We start from the raw sequence: 20,607 nt of genomic DNA, 5'->3' as shown, positions 1-20,607 counted from the left end.
AAATTGAAGAAAGTAGGGAACCACTAGACCATTCAGGTATGACCTAAATCAAATCCCTTATGATTATACAGTGGACGTGAGAAATGGATTTACGAGACTAGATCTGATAGAGTGCCTGATTAATTTGTTAGAACATACTTAATCTTCTTTGGGCAACCCTAACCCTAACCCCAGATCCTCTCAAGCTGAGTGCCATGGCCAGTAGCTGTGGAATCCACTTAATTTCTTTCCTGACTCCGTATCTAGCACTGCATTGTTCGATGCTGTAGCCGTTGGTAACCACAGCTCCTGAGCCCTTGAAACACAGCCAGTCCATCTTCAGATGTGCTTGCAGATTGGTGATGGTCCTGAAGCTATTCTGTAACTCTGACTGTAATTTTAGGGGCTAGAATCCCATACACCTATCCACTAACTGTCTAAGTAGTCCCTAAAAGGAAAAAGATGTTTTTTTAAATAAGTTTTGTTTCAGCAAAGTGACAGTGGAAAAAAACACTTTATTGTCTGCAAATTAAGGCTCTTTACACATGAGATTTAAAAGGTTTGTTGTAAAAAAAACTTAAAGATAACGTTTAATTCCCTTTAAATCATAATTGCTACTGAGTTATAATTCTAGGAAAGGAAAATCACAGGAAAATGGCGTGGAACTTACAGAATTCAAAAAAGTTTCAGGAGAGTACCAGGATATCTCTTCTCAATTTTACATACATGAGTTAATTCAAATGGAGCAAAGCGAACTCTTCTTTTGACAATTCTGATATAACATTTATCATAAAAACCAACTAATAGCCTCTTAGAATTCTGAAATTAATTGTACAGAATAAAAAACTTCTTTCTACAATAGACTGGTTCCAAATTGTAAAAGGAGTATGTCAAGGCTGTATGTTGTCACCCTGCTTATTTAACTTATATGTAGAGTACATCATGTGAAATGCCAGGGTGGAGGAAGGGCAATCTGGAATCAAGATTGTTGGGAGAAATATTAATAACCTCAGATAGGCAGGTGACACCATCCTTATGGCAGAAAGCGAAGAGGAACTAAAGAGCCTCCTGATGAAAGTGAAAGTAGAGAGTGAAAAAGCTGGTTTAAAACTCAACATTCAAACAACAGATCATGACATCAGGTCCCGCCACTTCATGGCAGCTAGATGGGGAAACAGTGGAAATAGCGAAAGACTTAATTTTCTTGGCCTCCAAATTCAACTGCAGACAGTGACTGCAGCCAAGAAATTAAAAGTTGCTTGCTTCTTGGAAGAAAAGCTCTGACCAACCTAGACAGCATATTAAAAAGCAGAGATGTTACTTTACCAACAAAGGTCCATCTAGTCAAGGCTATGGTGTTTCTAGTTGTCATGTATGGATGTGAGAGTTGGACCATAAACATGGCTGAGTGCTGAAGAATTGATGCTTTTTAACTGTGGTGTTGGAGAAGACACTTGAGAGTCCCTTGAACTACAAGGAGATCAAACCAGTCAATCCTAAAGGAGATCAATCCTTAATATTCATTGGAAGGACTGATGCTGAAGCTGAAGCTCCGCTACTTTGGCCACCTGATGGGAAGATCTGACTCACTGGGAAAGACCCTGATGTTGGGAAAGATTGAAGACGGGAAGAGAAGGGGATGACAGAGTATGAGATGGTTGGATGGCGTCAGCTAGTTGATGGACATGAGTTTGAGCAAGATCCGGGAGTTGGTGATGGCATGCTGCAGTCCATGGGGTTCCAGAGTCGGACTGACTGAGCGACTGAACTGAACCTAACCTGAATAGTGTGCAAAGAGGTTTTACTTTTTTGAAAGCAAAACTAAACATATAAAATGCCTAGACAGAGGAAGACAAAAATGTTTCTCTTCCATCAATACCAAATTTGCACAGACTCCCTGGGTGTTTGCCTGAGGGAGAGAAAACACAAATATGTAGCGTCTCAGTTTCATACAGATTTAACATGGAACTTGAGATATTAAGTGATTATTAAATAGCTTGGGTGATTTCAACAGACTTGGATATCACATTTGGCCTTTAAAGCCTGCAGTCTTATCAGTTTATCATATCTACTGGTAAATGGTAGTAACTACAGTCTTTATTTTGAAATGAGAAGAAATTGTTTATTCTTACTTAGAGTGGCAAAAGAATACACTTATTCATAATGTACCAGATGGATGTCAAATTTGATGAATTTTCCCCCCAATTTTTTTGTGAAAGCATGTAGTTACTGTATGTTCTCAAGTCTTTATAAATCTCTCCTGTCATGACATTTCAGTTGACTTTGAATTACAAAGTGTACTACTAGGGATAGACACATTGACCTGAAGTAAATAACCTGTCAGTTTTGGAAGTTTCATAGAGGTCATGTTGGGGGAAAAAGTTTGCAGAAATTTAGCAGTTACAATGATGAGTGCTCAAAATTACTAGTGTTGGATGTGATAAAGACTTAAAACACAAGAGTAAGCAGGTTATTTGGTGAAGATCTTAAATTTACACCAGGATGATGAATGAAAAGTTTATCTTACTGTTAACATGAATGAAAGCTTGTGACTTGAGATAAAATTTCCAGTATGCTATTCATGGGCTCAAAAAGTGCTTTATCTCAATAAACTTAGCTTATTAGTGAAGATGATATACTTCGGAAAACAGCTAGTTTAGAAAGTAGATATAGTGATGTCAGAGACACTCCTGGATGTAAGAATCCTCAGATACTTAAGGATTATTCATACTGAATAATAATTATTCATATTGAATAATAGTGAAGATGCATGTGAAGATTTTGAATAGTTAAACCCAAATATGTTTTAAAAAATCTTTGTATGGAAAGTATTTTGGGTTGCCATTTTTCAAGAATAGTGATGTTTTTTCTTGTAAAGGAATTGGAATCTTTGCATACAACAGAGTTTAAGTTTCTCCTCTTACTTTCAGGACCTGCAAATAAACATTTACTACTACATTGTTGCGAGTTTCTCACCTGTCCCCTTAATCCTTAGTTGACCTGTTTCTTTATCTTAGCAGTACTCCCTCCATTTTGTTTTTTACATAGGAGTAAGGTAAAGCTTGACATTTTCCAAAATATTATTCTTGATAAAAGTAATATTTTTGTTTAGGTGACAAACAGCATGTTTGGTGCTTCAAGAAAGAAGTTTGTAGAGGGGGTCGACAGTGACTACCATGACGAAAACATGTACTACAGCCAGTCTTCTATGTTTCCACATCGGTCAGAAAAAGATGTAAGTTAACCGGTTAAGCTGTATTTACATAGTGTATGTCTGTTTCTTTCTGATTCCTCGAAAGCAGAATATGAACTGCAGAGTACCATCTTTGGTTGAGTGACTCTGTTTTAGGCACAGTGGTAGGCCCTTAGGATACCGAAATGATGAACTTTCTAACATTCTAATTGGAAACAAAATGTATGATTTCAAGTTGGGATATAGTAATACTGTGCTAGGAAGTATTTAAGACATGAGGTAAATGTGATATTACTTCTAGATCATTGATTTTTAAAATTTATGAAATAAGTTTTCCTATTAAAATACTACTTTTATAAAGAACAGAAAGCTGGTTTGTACAGATTTAAAGCTTTAATGGCAGGCTTCAGTGAAACTTTCTTTGTACTATTCTGGTTATAATCCTAGACCTCAGATAGGAAGACATCTCTTCTCTGTTAGCTGTAGGGATGCTGCAGTAGAAAAATATTGAACTGTATTCACGGCATGGAAGATTGTGTATTAAAGAAGTATGAATTAAATGCTTTGGAAGGTTATTAGTTCAGTAATCTCATTTGTAATGAAAGGATTTAGAACACAGCCAAGCCATAATTAGCAAGCTGATAAAGTATTTTAAAATAAATTCCATTGTTATTTTCAAATTCTGGTAAGCTACTTTAAATTATACACTGTATACTGTAGTCAAACCAGTTGCATTCTTGTATTTTGTACTTGCCAAACTTTTTCCTCCCCTTTCAAACTTTTATAAACTTGTTATTCCTAATTTCTCGATAGCAATTTACTCTAGGTATCAACCTAATGAGATTCTTGCTGATGTTTTAAAACACTTACAAAATTTTAAGATATACAACAAATGCCCTCATTTTTCATTAAAGTTAATCATTAGTAAATTACTTCCTTTATCTTTTAGAATTTTACAAATAGGTTATTCAAGGTTTAAGCTAGAATTTTCATGGGGTTTGGTTTTGTTTTTCTATTTTGATGTTATTCCTTTTTAGTTGACAGTTGTGTCATTTTGGCAACTAACTATTAAATGCATTATTGCTGCTGCTGCTGCTAAGTCACTTCAGTCGTGTCCGACTCTGTGCAACCCCATAGACGGCAGCCCAGCAGGCTCCCCCGTCCCTGGGATTCTCCAGGCAAGAACACTGGAGTGGGTTGCCATTTCCTTCTCCAATGCATGAAAGTGAAAAGTGAAAGTGAAGTTGCTCAGTCGTGTCCGACTCTTAGCGACCCCATGGACTGCAGCCTATCAGGCTCCTCCGTCCATGGGATTTTCCAGGCAAGAGTACTGGAGTTAGGACTCTTCAAATTCAGTGTTTGGTGGTTTTCTTTGTGCAGTTGAGTAGCTCACAGAATAGTGTCATCTGATTAATTTTCTGTTATTTTACTGCCTTTCTAGCTATTTGCTATTTGATGTGAATTATAATTGAATTTTTTAACATAAATTTCTAAGGTTAAGTTTTGATATTACAGTTAATAATTTGGGCTGTCTTTCTGGTAGCATCATTGCAGAAACTTATTTGTGTGGTGTGTTACTCTGATTGTAACAGTACAAGTTAAGATTGATGCAAAAATGGTGTTGCACTATTGCTTATTGATGGAAAGTATTCATTCTGATCAGGAAGATAAGAAGCTGTCTAACTGAAATTCTTAAAGCATTTTCAGAGAATGAATGACAGGGATATCTGTCTTCTAAGGAACAGAAATACTGTATGTCAAAATTTTTTAGTCAGAATTATTATATACATGCATATACATATGCTGGTTACTACTCCAGATTAGTTGTTTGTCACGGAAATATCAGAATGATTTGCTTCAAAAAAACTTCTTTCAAAAATTAATTAAGAAGGTAGTAAGACATAGGGATTAAGAATTTGGGCTCTAACACGGTGCAGATGTGGGTTTGGATCTTGGCTTTGCCCATTAGCAAAAACTTCAAGCCTCAGTTTTCTCATCTGAAAATGGAAATGATAATACTGTAGGCTGCTTATGAATTGCTGCTATTGTTGAATCTGTTTTCATTAGAAAACAGTACAGAGATACTGTACAAATTTTAGAAAATATGCATGGAGCAGGGAGAGGAAAAATTACCTGTAATGGTGCAAGTTGGGAGTAATTTATTGCTAAACTTTTTGATTCTATAATTCAAATATTTTTATTTAAAAATATATTTAGTTGAATCTCTGAGCCATATTGACAGATTTTTCACTAGAAAGTTTGTACCAATTTTTACTGTCATCAGCGCCCTTAAGAATACCACCTATTTACCTTTAAACTTTTGCCAGTAGACAAAAGAAACTTATTGTTGTAATGTACATTAAAATATTGCTAAATTTACACACACACACGCACACACTCACACACGCACACACACCAGTGATATTTTTTTTCTGTTTAATTGGCCATTTTTATTTCTTCCTTTGTGGATTACTGCTTTTATGCCATTTTCTGTTTCTCTGTTGAAATGATAGGTCTTATTTATTTGTTAGTGTTTCCAATATATTAAGATTATAACCTTCTGTTATTTGTCACAAATTTTGTTTTTTCAGTTTTTTGCTTTCAGGCTGTTTTTTTTTCTTTAAATATAAGAATATTTATCATTTATTGCATTTGACTCATATATTTTATGTAACTTTATGGTTTTAATGATTTCTGTATTTGAAGTCATACCTCCGGAAGACTTTTCCCAACTACTTTCTTCTAGAACTTTTGTGCTTAATTCTTCATATGTAACTTCATTAGAAATGTGTTTTGGATAGAGGTATGAATTTGTGGTGCCAGGTTACCTTTCTTGCTGCCCATACCCACTAAGGCTATCTGGTATTCAGTTGTCTGAAAACATTTTTTTATAGTTCAGGTCACAGATTAGAAGACTTTTCCATAAAGAGCCAGATAGTAAATATTTTAGGTTTTGTGGGCCTGCTGCTGCTGCTGCTAAGTCGCTTCAGTCATGTCCAACTCTGTGCAACCCCATAGACAACAGCCCACCAGGCTCCTCTGTCCCTGGAATTCTCCAAGCAAGAACACTGGAGTGGGTTGCCATTTTCTTCTCCAGTGCATGCATGCATGCATGCTAAGTCGCTTCAGTCGTGCCCAACTCTGTGCGACCCCATGGACAGCACCCCACCAGGCTCCTCTGTCCATGGGATTCTCCAGGCAAGAATACTGGAGTGGATTGCCAGTTCCTTCTCCTAGAGGCTAAATAAAGGATAATATGTAGGTATTTATATAACCATTTAAAACATGGAAAACTATTCTTAATTTATGCATCCTACAAATATAAGCATTGTACTGGATTTGGCCTGCATTCAGTAAATTGCCCACCCCTGAGTTAGACTATTTATTTAGGCTAATTGGAATTCTCCCTTAATATTTACTAAGATCTGATGTGTTTGGCCTGTTCCTAAACTCTGGTTCTGTTTATCATACTGATTCTGTGGAAGAACTACAACATAGTTGAATTGCTGTAGCTTTATAGGCAATTTTCACGTCTTTATATAAGATCTTTCACATCCTTCACAAAAATGTTTTTGACTGTTACACATTTATACTGGTATTTACCTTATTTCAGAAGTGTGTGTTTCTTTTATTTCTGTTCTTTATGTCCTTTAGTAAGTAGGGTTTTATGGTAGCCATTTTCATTTTCTAATTGCTTTTTACTGATGTATGGAATAGTTGGTATGTATATATATTTATAACCAGCTACCTGACAAAACTCTTCTATTATTTTTTGATTGAGACTATGGACTCTGAAAATTCTACTGTATTATGAATTTATATCTGAGTCACATGGTTTATTAGCTGTGTCCTTAGGCAAGTTACTCAGTCTCTGTGTATCTGAGTTTTCTCATCTATAATACATGACTCATGGGTGGTTTTAAGGACTGAATGAATAGCTATATGCAAAACTTAAAGAAGAGCAAATAGTAAATATTAAATGTGGATGCTGATAAGAATAATTATGACAATCCATTTAATTCTTTTTGTTTTTTTTTCAGTAGTTGTGTATATCATCTGCGGATAATGGTTATTTTGTGCTTTTAAGGCTTTTGAAGAGAAAAAATTTTGACATAGTAACTGGGACATTTTTGCAATTTTTTTTTCTCCCTGGTGAGAAAATAATTTTAAATTGTAATTTATGATAAAGAAAAACTGGCCAGTAGTTGAGTGAATCTTCAGTCCAACTATCCAGAAAAATCTCGGAAGCAAAAAGACCTCCAAAACCTAACTGATTCCTATCTGCCCTGACTGTAGACCATGTAACTTGTGTCTTCATCATATGCATGATGGTAGAAGTATTTGGGAAACTGTTCTTTGTAAGATTGTGTGCTGATTAAATTGCTAAATATTTCTTTAAAACTACTTCATATTTTCCAAGATCTTTTATTTTAAGAGATGCCTGTATGTATATGTGTCCTTTTATAGAATGCTGAGTTTCCTGGTTTTAAGGTATAAAAGTAATTTTATAAACATTGCAGACTCATTACTTAAATGTTTTCACAAGATTAAGTAAATCATAGGCAGATGTGAGCTTGATTTTTCCCTTTCCCTTTTTTGAATCTTAGTGCTGCCATTTATTAGGTCTGAGACTTTGGGCAGTTCTGGCGGAGGGAACTTACAGAAAATGAAAAACTATTCATATTACATAATAGACAACTCTTTGGGGACAATATAATCTAAGCAATGTAGGGTTTTCTTTAAAAATATATCTGTAATAAATTGCTCACATTTTCTAATCTAAGTCTTTGTTGCACTCATTTGATAACTTAAGCATAAGCATTTTGGAAGCACAACTTGTGGGAACCCCTTTTTCCTTGTTTTAATATGTGCTGGAAAGACATACAAAATGTAGCACCTGTCTGTCCTTACTTTTAAAAAAGTAACTCTTAAAACCTATTAGAGTAAGCTACTTCCCATTTTGACAAATAGCAACCATTATGAACTTTTACCTTTCATACTTGTGTTAGCCTATAGCAATTATGGCAACTAAGATTTCTCTCAGGCCAATTAATAATCGATAGTTTATTAAAATCTAGTCTAAAATAAGGATACCATCTATCACCATTATTGTTGTCATATTCATAATTAGTATTTCATTACAGATGGAGTCATGCTGGCTGACTCTCCAGCTCTTTGAATTTGTTCCTGTCTCAGGAGCTTGCACTTTGCACATAGTTTTTTCTCACTCCATCCATGTACCTGCTGAAATATTTCATGTGAGAAGCCTCTCTGATCACTCTTTTCCTAAGTAGTCTTGTATATAATATCAGTACTACTCTTGCTGTACCTTCTAACTTCTTTCTTGCATTTTAACAGTTATAACACCAATCTCTACCTGATGTATATATTTATTAATTATTTGTTACCCTGTCTACTGCGGTAGAATTCGTTTAACAAAGACAAGGACCTTGCCTCTCTAGTTTACTGCTGTGTTCTTAGAACTTACAATAAGGTGTAGGAGATAGTAGGCTCTTACTGAGTCTTTGTTAGAGAAAGGGAAGGAAATGAGTTGATATTGAAAATAACAAAGTTAACATTATTTGCAGATGATATGATTGTTTACCTAAAAATCTTTCAAAATAACCTTTAAAACTTTTAATAGAAAATTTGAATGTGTATAAATATGTCAAAATTTTATATGACAGCAGTAACCTAATAGAGTTAAATGTAAATAAATCAGACTCTAAAGAAATTAGAATTAAATATCAAATCATTTGAAGGGAATGTTCTAAAATCTCAATTTCATTGGCATTTAAATAATCTTCAGACTGTATTTTAAAGATAAAGTTCTATTTATAAAAGGGAGTTAAAATGATACACTTAAAAGGTATAACAAATTTTGATATAGCTGCAAAAATAATTGCAATATGTTTATTCATTAATAACAATCATAAAAATCCATAGTCAGAAAATACCATTTCATCCTATCATAGTGGTAGAGAGGGTCTGTTGTTGTTTTTTTGATGTTTTTCTTTGTTTGCTTTTAAGTGGAAGAGTAGTCATTGCCTGAAAGGGAACATTGAAGTAATTTGCTGTAGAAGCATAATTAATACAAACTTTGTAGAAAACGGTTTAGCGGTGCATATTAAGAGCCTTTATCATGCCTTCTATAAATTTGTGCTTTGACTCTGATCTAAAATTAAGACAATAAAAGATGTTCATTGCCATACTCTTTTTAGTAAATATTTTGTGTTAAATGTTCGATTAGAATGTATTACATTGATTATTTTAGCATATATTATACTTAAAAAAAATGTTATTCTTGAAAACTTGATGTTTTAATCAAAATTGCTTGAAATGCCTGTTATTGGCTTGTGATTATAAACTACCAAGGCCCTATGACTTAATGACTCTTGTTTTGCTGCCTGCACCCTCCTTTGTCCCGTTCTTCTTTTTGTCTTTTTAATATATTATTTTCTCATAGTCTTTCTTTTTGTTTGCTAGATTTCATTCTGACTTTAGTGGTTTCTTATTTTTTTAACCATACTGTTTTTAATTTTAAAATATTTTTCAGATTGTATCTAGATTTTAAAGCTTTCTTTACCTTTGTTTCTTTTTCTGTTTGTATATATTATATAGTCAGAGTCATATATCTTTGCTGTTTTCGTCCTAGAAAAAAATGACAATGCTCGGAATTATATTGTCACCATACCTTTAAGTTTATTGTACAATGGATTTTTAAGGAACACTTAAAAGTTTATTTCACTTTTAAATTGCTTTTGTGGTCATGGAGTTTTAATTTAATAAAACTCTGTTGTATTTTGAAGTCATTTGTTATGGAGAAAATTATTTCTTGACCAGATTGATTTTAATGTTTCTTGAAATAGGTTTTGTGACTGAAGGTACATTTATTGGAGGGAATATTTGTGAGAGGTGGTCACTGTTGGGAAGCATGAGGGGGGACAGAATAATTAACACTTCTTTGCTGTTACGGATTGCTGGAGCAGTTTTGCCTATTATTAGGCAAAGGAGCCAGATTTGCCTACTATAAAGTTTTCAAATACACATTTTGTAAAACAAAATAATTTTAGACTTTTTGGTCATGATTTTCAGAATTATATCTAGTAACAGTGGCAATGACTTAAAAGCACAGTTTCTTACTTGTTGATTTCCTTGGCTTTCTGTATATTGAGCAAAAAGATAAAGGAGCTCTTTGTTGAGTGAGGGAAATGACTTGAATTGCATTACTATTTCCTCTGGTTGTTCCTGGTTTTTAGTGTTGGTTTTTGACTGAAATATGTTGTAGACTGAGAAATGAAGAAGAATATAATTGTTATGATAGTTTTACACTGGGAACACAGTAACCTACTTACTGGTTGATTGTGTGACATTTTACCTAGAATTAGTTTGATAAACTTTTTTTCTTAAGCAAAAATGAATATAAAACTAGGGTATTAGTGATTGCTCACTGGCAAAAAATCTGCCTGCTAATGCAGGAGGCACAGGTTCAATTCCTGGGTCAGAAAGATCCCCTGGAGTAGGAAATGGCAACCCACTCCAGTATTCTTGCCTGAGAAATCCCATGGGCAGAGGAGCCTGGCAGGCTTCAGTCTGTGAGGTCACAAGAGTCGGACTCAACTTAGCAACTAAACAACAACAAAGTATGTCTCTTGGTCTAAAGTTCTATATTTTTCTAAGACATTTATCTGTATATAGTCAACTTTCAACATTTAAAAAAATTATGTAAATTTTCTGTTGTCTGCTAGTTATAGTTATTTCCGTGCCAGTGTACATTTCTTGAACATTTTTCTGTTCTTACAAATACCATTTCTACCCCATATTCCTTCATTGTGTGTTAAATGTATTTTAAAGTCTGTTTTTACCACTAATATGTTTCATGAAGCATGCTTTCAGAGTTTAAAAATACATACCACTTGGACTTACCTGGTGTCTCGGACGGTAAGGAACCTGCCTGCAATGAAGGAGATCTGGGTTTGATCCCTGGATTGGGAAGATCCCCTGGAGAAGGGAATGGCTGCCCACTCCAGTATTCTTGGCTAGAGAATTCCATGGATAGAGGAGCCTGGTGGGCCACAGCCCACTGGATCATAAAGAGTCAGACACAACCAAGTGACTAACACAGACCAATAGGATTGATTTCATAAGAAATTATATATTTGCATTTTTGACACATTTTGAAGTCATTTGAATATATGTTTAGCTGATCAATGCTTATTTTACTTGGATGCTTTCATATTTCTGTAAAGCAGCATTTACTAACCTTCCTCATGTCCTCATACATAGAGAAAATTATAATATTTAATGTGTCACACGGGTAGTTGGGTCACCCTACTGCTCTTTGATTCAAGTATTTTTGGCCCAAGGATCCATTCTTCCTTTACCTTCGTGGTGTCTCCTCCTCTGCGTTATCTCTCAGTGCTGAGAGGAGTGATACCTATAACTCACTTGTAATGTATAACCTTTGTGAGAAAGTAGATAAAATGTCTGTTCTTTGGAGTTATGTACACAGTAAGCATATACATTTCTGGGAAAAGTAAAATTTCAGTGGTCCATTCTAGAATATTTACTTTATGTATCATTCTAAGTCATGGGTTCATGTTGGCCAGCATCTTATATGTGAAGCCTGAAGAAACTATTCTCTTTTACTTTTGTTCATAGATTATAATGATATAGAAAATCATGATTATTAAGGCCTTCTGTCACCAACTAAAGCTTCATTATACATTTTCTTTGATCTTTTTCTTGCAAGTTGGAAATGAACTTTTAATGTGCTTAAAATATTTGTGGTTATGTGGTAATAGTAACAGGAATTGTACCTAACAAAAGAACTTGGTCAGGCATAAAATGCATATTCTTTTAGTTTAATTGTTTATATTGTTTACGCTTCAGATTTCAGAAGGAATATTTATAAGGTTTGATGCTTCTTTAGAAAATGTGTTGCTGTATTTAAATATAGTGTTTAGTATGAATTTAGCTATACCCCAGAAGAGTCTGGTGTGTCATTAGTTTAAAACTACGGTGTATAAAAACTTTCCTGAATTTCAGAATAATTAAAACAATTCAGAATTTCAGCATTAAGATAGCAGGAAATGTATATTGTATGACTCTACTGTTAAAATATTTCTCCTCCTGGCTTTCTTAATGTTGTCAATGTCGACCCAGTTCGTCACAGGAAACCAGAATGGCCTCTGATAGTTCCCTGTCTGATGAGTCTCCATCCACCTCCTTTCCCCTTTACCTCAACCATTTCAGTAGGACTCCTTTTTAGTCCCGCTTCTGTTCTAACTTAGTATCTTACCATTTCCATCCAGTTATGCTCTTGGAATTATCTTCCCAAAGCACACAGTTTGATCATGTCACTTCCCGGCTTAAAATTATTTTTCTGGGATATCTCTGGTAGGCCAGTGGTTAAGATTCCGGGCTTCCAAAGCAGGGAGCCTGCATTTGATCCTTGCTCAAGGAAGTAGAATCCTACGTGCCACGCAGTGTGGCTCCCAAAGAAAGTGTTAAAAATTATATTTTCTCTTTATTGCCATAGTTAGTAGCCATCTTTGCATAGCATTTAAGAACACCATTTACCTCTGGCCCTATCATACTCTTTATTTCCCATTCTTCTGTGCCCCAGTGTGCATAGGGTTGGCCTTACCTCCTTTTCCTAATTACTCTATTGTTCAGTCACTGTTTTTTCTTGTATTTTGTTTTCTAATTATGTCACTAGCTTTTATCACACTCGCTGCATGTACTTTCCCTGGAAGACCCCTCATCTGTACCCACATCAGATGTTAACACTGTACAAAGTATTCTACCCTTTTTTAGAAATAACTTTCCTCCAGTGATGCTTTATACTTCCTTTAGAGCATTTATCACACTGTGCCTTGGAACATAATTAGTTGTATTAATATAATTCATTCTGTTCTTGCACTAGATTATAACCCTTTTGATGACATGACTCATGTTATTTAATTAAGGTGTTTTGATGGTTGCTTAATATAAGACAGGGAATACACAAACATACACTTAAGCATACACATTTTCATTTACTCAGTTTAAGTATCTAGCTTTTTTATAGCACTGCTACATGCAGTGCTAGTCTCTATGAGGAAATAAAAAATGACATGTTCCATGAATACAACATGCCTTCAAAGAATTTTATTCTGCGCGGGGGGGAGATAATGCAGTAGATTGAAGGGCATTGTGTACAAATGCCATGCCTGTACATACAACGCACATTATATACCAGGTGTAAATGTTTTTGTAAGTATTTTGGGTTTGTCCTTTAGTGTTGTACCATGTCTCCGTGTATATGGTTTTGTGTGTATGTCTGTTAGATTTTTCTACCCACTTAATACACATCAATTATTTCTATATAAAAATCAGTAGCTATTATAAAATACAAAGCTTTCTACTTAGATAATTTAATTTTCAATAAATAAAATAATAACTGAATTTAAAACAGCTTAATATATTATTTAAGAATCAAGTAATTTTAAATTTATAGAGACTGACTTGAGGTACTGTCTTCATGTATTTATTATCCTAGTTAGCTTTTGTTTTTTTTAAGTAAAGTAATGATGCTGTCATAGTTTTATTTAGAGTAATTTGGAGAAAAAACACTTTATAGTGATCAAAAATTGTATTTTATTTACATAGTTGGATGTCATCCAGTGTGATATGCTCTTAATTAATGTGGAATTCACTATGCAATGTTTATGTTTTTCTGAAGATTGAGAAGAAATGTGGATTTGACTCACATACTATGATATGTTGTATGTAAAGTGTCAATGCAATGTTCTGTGTACTTTCTTTATGCTCTAATATAATTAATTTGTTTCTAGATGCTGGCATCACCATCTACATCAGGTCAGCTGTCTCAGTTTGGGGCAAGTTTATACGGGCAACAAAGTAAGAATTTTGTATTTATTCTGGGATACTTTATTTAAAGAAAAAAGTAACTATCAAATAAAGAATAATGCTGCCCTTGTGGGTTTATTCTAGGATTTAAAAGGAAGGATATTTAATTTTCAGTTTTCCTTATTTTACTTAGCAAAACCTCATTATTTCAGACCTTTCTGATTCACAATTATTTGGATATAGGGTAGATCAAAATTTACTTCTACCTCTTTCATATCTGTATGTTCCTTTGCAGTAGTTTTGGAGAAGATTTGCTAAACAAATTAAAAGTAGACATCCTCTGTGTTTTCAGTTAGAGGAAGTTAAAGGAATTTTGATTGGCCAGTTAAGTGGGTTGTTTTGCTTATGTTTTTTGGCCTTATTATTAATGTAAGCCCATACCTAGCAGTTTGTGAAATGCTCTCTTTGTTTAGCAAATACTTCTTTACTGTAGCTCACTCTGGGTATATCTAATCTCTGTTTTTGACTCATAGTTCAATGCTTTTTCCATATACAAGATTTTATTTCTTATTTTGTGTTGTAATAACTTTTATAGCGCTTAGCACAGTGCCTAGCGCATAGTAAGCGCTCAATAAATGTTAACTATTATTGTAACATAAAATTTTTGTAAAACTAAATTAAAAATTATCACCAATTTTTCAAATTAATTTTCCATACTTATCTGTTAATAAGGTATATCATCTCTCTTAATGTCAGAGACTACTGATTTCTCATCTCTTTAGTGGGAGGGAAGTGTTAAAAGGGGTATAAATTCCCATGAAAAATTACAGAATAATAGAGTAACTGAAGCAGATAATATGATAACCAAGTAATTTAACCAACTTCAAATAAAACTCAGATATTTCATTTTGAACTCTTTCCCAATAAAAGGCAAATTTTGATAGATATCAGAGTAGTTTGTCATACCACTTTACCCTTCAATTGTATATTGAAATTCAGCAGGGGGAAATAACGTATTTTGTTAGAAAAATACATTATAATTTCCATCTTATTTTTTTCTCTCCATCTTTTGTTTCATAGCCCTATTTTTGTTGATGACAGAATTAGTAAGGAAAATTATTAATCACTTACTGGTATTAACAGTTTTCCTCTAGTTAAGTAGAAAACATTTTTAAAGCCTTTTATTACACAAAAAAGATGTTGCTTATTTATCAGCAAATATTCATTCTCATTATTAAGGGAATATTATTAGCTAGCTGTTTTGTTTGGACTGTTTTTGTTTGAAATCTACTACTTTCACTTTCCTGGTAACCCTTACATTGGAAATATCTAGTTATTTTAAAGCTTCCCTTTATTCCTATAGAATCACTACAAAGAACTTAAGTTGTTTTCCTTTTAAAGCCCACAGTTTATCACAGCAGAAAGTAGATAATGGAAAGGAAAAAGTTAAATTTGAGAAGCCAAGATTATTTAATGAAGAAAGAACGTCAGTTATTTTACAGCGTTATCAGCTGTATGGACTTTGAAAACGTGACCTAATTTTTTTAACCAGCAAATGTGAAATTGTAATTGAGCTAAGTAAGAGCCTGGACTAGGTTTGGAATATAGTTATTTCATTGGTATGATAAACGTTTATTGACCTCTTAATTTGTGTACATGATTGTGCTGATAGTTTTACAAAGATTAATAAATGTGGAAAGTTATTTTCATTAGGAAAGATTTTTAGGTACTTATTAATTTAAAAAGAAGTCATATATGACAAATATTTCCTGTTGGAGTTTAAAATAATAAATGGCTATATTACTGTAGCAATGAAGAACCAGCGTTTTCAATGCATGGCTTATTCTTTTAACTGACATTGTAGGTATTAGCTTATAAAAAAGTGAACCATAGGTCACCTGGAACTGAAATGTCTCAAGTCAGGAAGTAGTTATTTCTTTCTATTGCACAGGCCTGGAAGCTACAACTAGTAAAGTAAAATAAAATAGAGCCTGCATTCCTGGGCTGTCTGTTACGATAGACCTAGCAGGGCCAAAGTAGTTTGAACCTGGTCAGAAAGAACATCAGCTACCATTTAGGATCACAGCTTCGGTAGTACAAGTAAGTCAGAAAGAGAAAACTTGAGGGGCTGACCTTAATAAAGGATGGGGAGATAGAATAAGTAGGTAGGAATAGATTGATGATGCTATTCTTATGGCAGCTAATTTTAATTGTGCATTGGACTTGATACAACAAAATTCTTTTGCCTCCCAAGTGGATTGAGTACCACTATTAACTCTTTATTCAGATGGGCAAAGTTCAGTAGGAATTTGAGCCATTAAAATGAAGGTCTATTGTCTGTTTTTGTTCTTGGTAATTAGAGAGATCAGAGGTGGAAAAGGTGAAGAAGGTAGAGCGCCCTCTCCAAACCTCAGACTCACTGAGTTTAAACAAGGGAAGGAGTGTTTCCTTGAATGGATACAGAGCTGCTTAAAGGTGGATTTTGCCAGATTTGGGTGGAAGTGATTGTGTAGTACATAATGATACCCAGAAAACTCTGGACTTGGGGCTAAGTGGGGGTTCTAGTATAGTATAATTGTATACAAATATGTAATTAACTTTTCATCTAAGGGTTTGTGTAACTGCTGTGCATCAAGTGGTAACTGTAGAAGCTGATGAATGGAATCTTGTATTAAAGTTACATGATGTTCTCTACTAGTGTGTAATATTTTAGGTACATTGTCTAGGTTTAAGGACCTCTGGGCTCCCTGAAGCTGTGTACTGGATTGGAATGATCAGGGAACCAGAAATTAATTTCCCTATTTTAAGGTATTCAATAACCCTATTAAAGGTTAAGGGACTTGCCTAAGATAGTAAATAGTAGAGCCAAGATTGCCTTACTTTACAAGTTTAACTTTTCGAATATGAGTTTCTTTGAAACCTGGGTGCCACATATTACTTACTGAATGTCATGACTCTGGAGGGCAATTTACACAGAGTAGAAACTATAAATGTTAAATCCACAGACTCCAAGAGTCCACTGACTAAGGAATTATGATAGCAGTTATTTATTTATTGTGTTATACCATGAGTGAAGAATTATTCCAGGATTGAAGAGTATGGCAAATAACAAAGTTCCTGTTTTCATGGAGCTTTCATTTTAATGAAGGAAGACACAGAATAAGTATGCAAACATTTAGTAAACAAATAATATTCTGGTGATAAGTACTATAAAAATTACCATATTAGTGGATGAGTGGATGGGATAAACAGTTTTCAAGTAGGCAAAGAGTATCTCTGACAAGGTAATACTTGAATGCAAACCAGACTATTGAGAAGTGGAGGTCCTTGGAAAGACCTGGGTAAGAGATTTTTCAGGTACAGAAAACAGTGAATGCAAACGTTCTTAATTCATGACAATGTAAAAGTGAACCTCATGTGTTAAAGGATGAATGAGAGGCCCAGAATAATGAACAAACGGGTAGCAGATGTCAGATCATAGAGTCTTGTGAAGGCTTGATAAAGAATTTGGATTTTATTCTAAGTTTAGTGGGAGGGAATTTAAGATACAGTTTCCTTTTTAAAATATCACCTTGCTACGTAGAAAATGAACTAAGTGGAAGTGGGCCAAGTGATAGGAAGAAAGGGCAGTTACTGCAGCAGTCTAGGCAAGAAAATAGGGTGGCTTGGATTAGTGATGGAGATGTTGAGAGGTGGTTAGATTTGGGATATTTCGGACATACAGCTAATATGATTTGGGGATGTGGAATATGAACGGAAGAGAAGGATCAAGGGTGATCTCTAAAGTTTAAGACCTGCATTACTTTGTGAAAATGTGCCACTAATCTGTTGTGCAAACTTGGGTTGAGGAGGAGTGTAAGGTATCGGTAGGAGATTGACACAGTTTATTCCACAGATAGAGTACCACCTGCTGTGAAGATCCATACAAATGTTGTTTGGGAATTGTGGCTGGGTTCTAACATAGCAGCTTCTCATAGTTGAGGATGTTAAAGCCAGGTTAACTTCACCCATGCTTCTCTCGTATATCTTTAGTGCTCAGAAGCAAGCCCACTCTCCCACCAGGCATATATCTCTTGTCCTCACTTTCACACATCTCGCAGTTTTCTCAGATTGAACTGCTGTGACACTTTTACATCACCCCTCACCCCAACCCAACTCCTAGCACCACTACCAAATGCCTGACTAGGGCTCTTTCTTTATTCAGCTAATGTGCAATATTCTCTAGCAAACATTTTCTGATCCCAAATTCATTCTGCTTTCATGTCTTGAGTTAGAGGCACCTTCCATATACACCCAAGTACACTGTACGTGTACTGCATGTAAACACCTTGATCATAGCAGTTTGGGTTTTGATTTTTTGATTTAAATAGTCTTTTATCTCTGTAAAACAATAGGAGGGAAAGAATTCTAGGTGGGGAGAAGGATATGAGTAAAAATATGGGGATATATTTTGGGAAGAAGGCTAGGGAAATTATGAAGAAGAGTGTAAGTTGAGTATGTGATGTCTAGAAGCTGGAGTTTGTATTGGGTGAGTAAAATATTAAGTTGATTGGAAAAGTACTATGTCAGTTATATCTCAGTAAAGCTGGGAAAAATAAAGACCAGAAGAATTTTTTGGTGTTGACAGAGCACTTTAAAGAGTAAACAAACTGAAATTGGATTTAACTATACAACAGTGTTTCTCAACCCTTACTGCTCCCTCCCCCGCAAAAAAGAACACCCACAAGAGTTAAAAAAAAATCCCACTGCCTGTGAATTGCTGGACCCAGACTAAGTCATGGTTTCTGGGCAGGGACCCAGATGTTAAAAGTTTTGCATATGATGCAAAGGTTAGCACCTACTATAGGAAGCAGAAAGTGTGATTGGTTGAAATTAGAGACAAGAAATTGAATCAGTGTATTTATTCTTCATTGTTTGTGATCTTGGGCAAGTCACTTAATGCCTAATGTTAGTTCATCTATAAATTAAGTTGAATGACCTTCATCTGTAATTTAATTGGATACTCTCTGGAGACTTTTTTTATCTCTAAAATTCTTTGATTTTAATGAAGGAAACGGCATAGTGAAATAGTATATAGAGAAGATTAACTAGATTAGTGCAGGACAAGCTGGAGGTAAGAGTATATGGGGATAGGTAGGAGGTAAGAAGATGGTTGCTCTTTATGTGTGGGCAGGACAGTGAGTTAAGGAAGCCAGTTGCTTTGGGAATGGAAAGGGGATACTTGAAGACCTCTTGAATCAATTAAGTTTTCTCCCTTCTCTTAAAAGATTTTAGGAGACTCTATTTACGTATGAGTATTCAGGAATTTGGTTGCTATTACCTTTTTTCTTATTACTTATGTCATTAATGCTATTAATTTTTAGCAAAATATTGAATAAAGTATGACATATCATGCCATAACTGTTTAAGGAATATGCTGTTAACCAGGTTGTGCGATGGAAGTAGTTCCTGGAAACATTTCTTAGGTGATATCTTGGATTTCTGAAAAATGATCAATAAAGAATTCATTTTTTGTTTAGCACCCTGCCAAATAATAGGAATCTACTTAGAATATGTTCATTTATTTCTTCTAATACAGTATTATACTTTATTATCTCTGTCAGATTAAAGAAAAATTTGCTTCAGATCTATAACCTTTTAAACTGCTTTTTAACTGGTATTTTTTTTAGGGGGGGAGGAGTCCATTCTTTTATTTCTTGTCTGTAAAAAAGGGATAAATACCTTCTCTATAATACTTTCTAAGGAGATGAAGTAGCATAGTGCTTCACGTAGTTCTTAGGTGCTTGATATATTTTATTTAATTCTGCTGTCCTTCCAGTACACAAGCTTATGTGTACATATTTAACCATTTCTACTTGTAGTTATTTCATGTCAGTTTTTTTTTTTTTTTAATGAGCTGGATATCTTATTCCCCTTTCAGCTTATACATCTTCTGGTATAATATTTTGGGCTTCCTTGGTGGCTCAGTTCATAAAGAATCTGCCTGCAATGTGGGAGACCCAGGTTCGATCCCTGGTGGGGAAGATCCCCTGGAGAAGGGAATGGCTACCCACTCCAGTATTCTTGCCTGGAGATTCATGGACAGAGATGATTTTTTTGTGATGTTTCTAATTTTACTAGTAAAAATAAAATTTCCCTTCCTTTGACCCTACCCCGTTGTAATATTAATAGTTTGACCCAAGCAACTCAAATTTAATGACTGTGTGTTTTGTTCCTAAAAATAAATCTCTGTTTCTAGTCAGTGGTATGTATTCTATGTGTTTTAAAGGAATTCAGTTGAATTTAAAGTAACTCCATTATTAAGTATTCAGGGGTTATTGATCCAGTTTGAAATTGATGCATTCCTCTCTTTTCTTTTGATTTTCTTCCCCTACCCACCTGGCTCAATAAAATGCAGCTCAGACCATTTGAATTTATTAGCTGTTTTCATGAAATCAAAATGTTAAAGGAAAAAATAAAATTAAATGCTAATCTTTGAGTTTTTTATTTCATACTGTCTTCCTCTGCTTTCCTCACTATAGGTTAATTCAAGTGTGCCTATCTAAAATTAATTAAATAAATTATCTTACCCATTCTTGTTC

General features: G+C 34.4%; 1 protein-coding gene across 7 annotated transcripts in view; it reads left to right on the top strand.

Moving 5' to 3' along the window:
* Positions 1-20,607, top strand: part of CNOT2 (CCR4-NOT transcription complex subunit 2) — a 126,301-nt gene that overhangs the window by 81,740 nt on the left and 23,954 nt on the right. For 4 of the 7 annotated variants that reach the window (XM_005680177.3, XM_005680176.1, XM_018047945.1 and 1 more), the window contains 2 exons: positions 3,092-3,214; positions 14,011-14,077. In XM_005680177.3, the coding sequence (XP_005680234.1) occupies positions 3,092-3,214; positions 14,011-14,077 (190 nt within the window). Of the gene's footprint in view, positions 1-3,091; positions 3,215-14,010; positions 14,078-20,607 lie in introns of those variants that run through there. The other 3 variants (XM_018047946.1, XM_018047947.1, XM_013963874.2) reach the window with 2 other exon arrangements.

The sequence above is a fragment of the Capra hircus genome, chromosome 5 (assembly GCF_001704415.2).
Source record: "Capra hircus breed San Clemente chromosome 5, ASM170441v1, whole genome shotgun sequence".
NCBI lineage: Eukaryota > Metazoa > Chordata > Mammalia > Artiodactyla > Bovidae > Capra > Capra hircus.
Note: the sequence above shows the minus strand (reverse complement) of the source record. Positions and strands in the feature narration are given on the sequence as shown.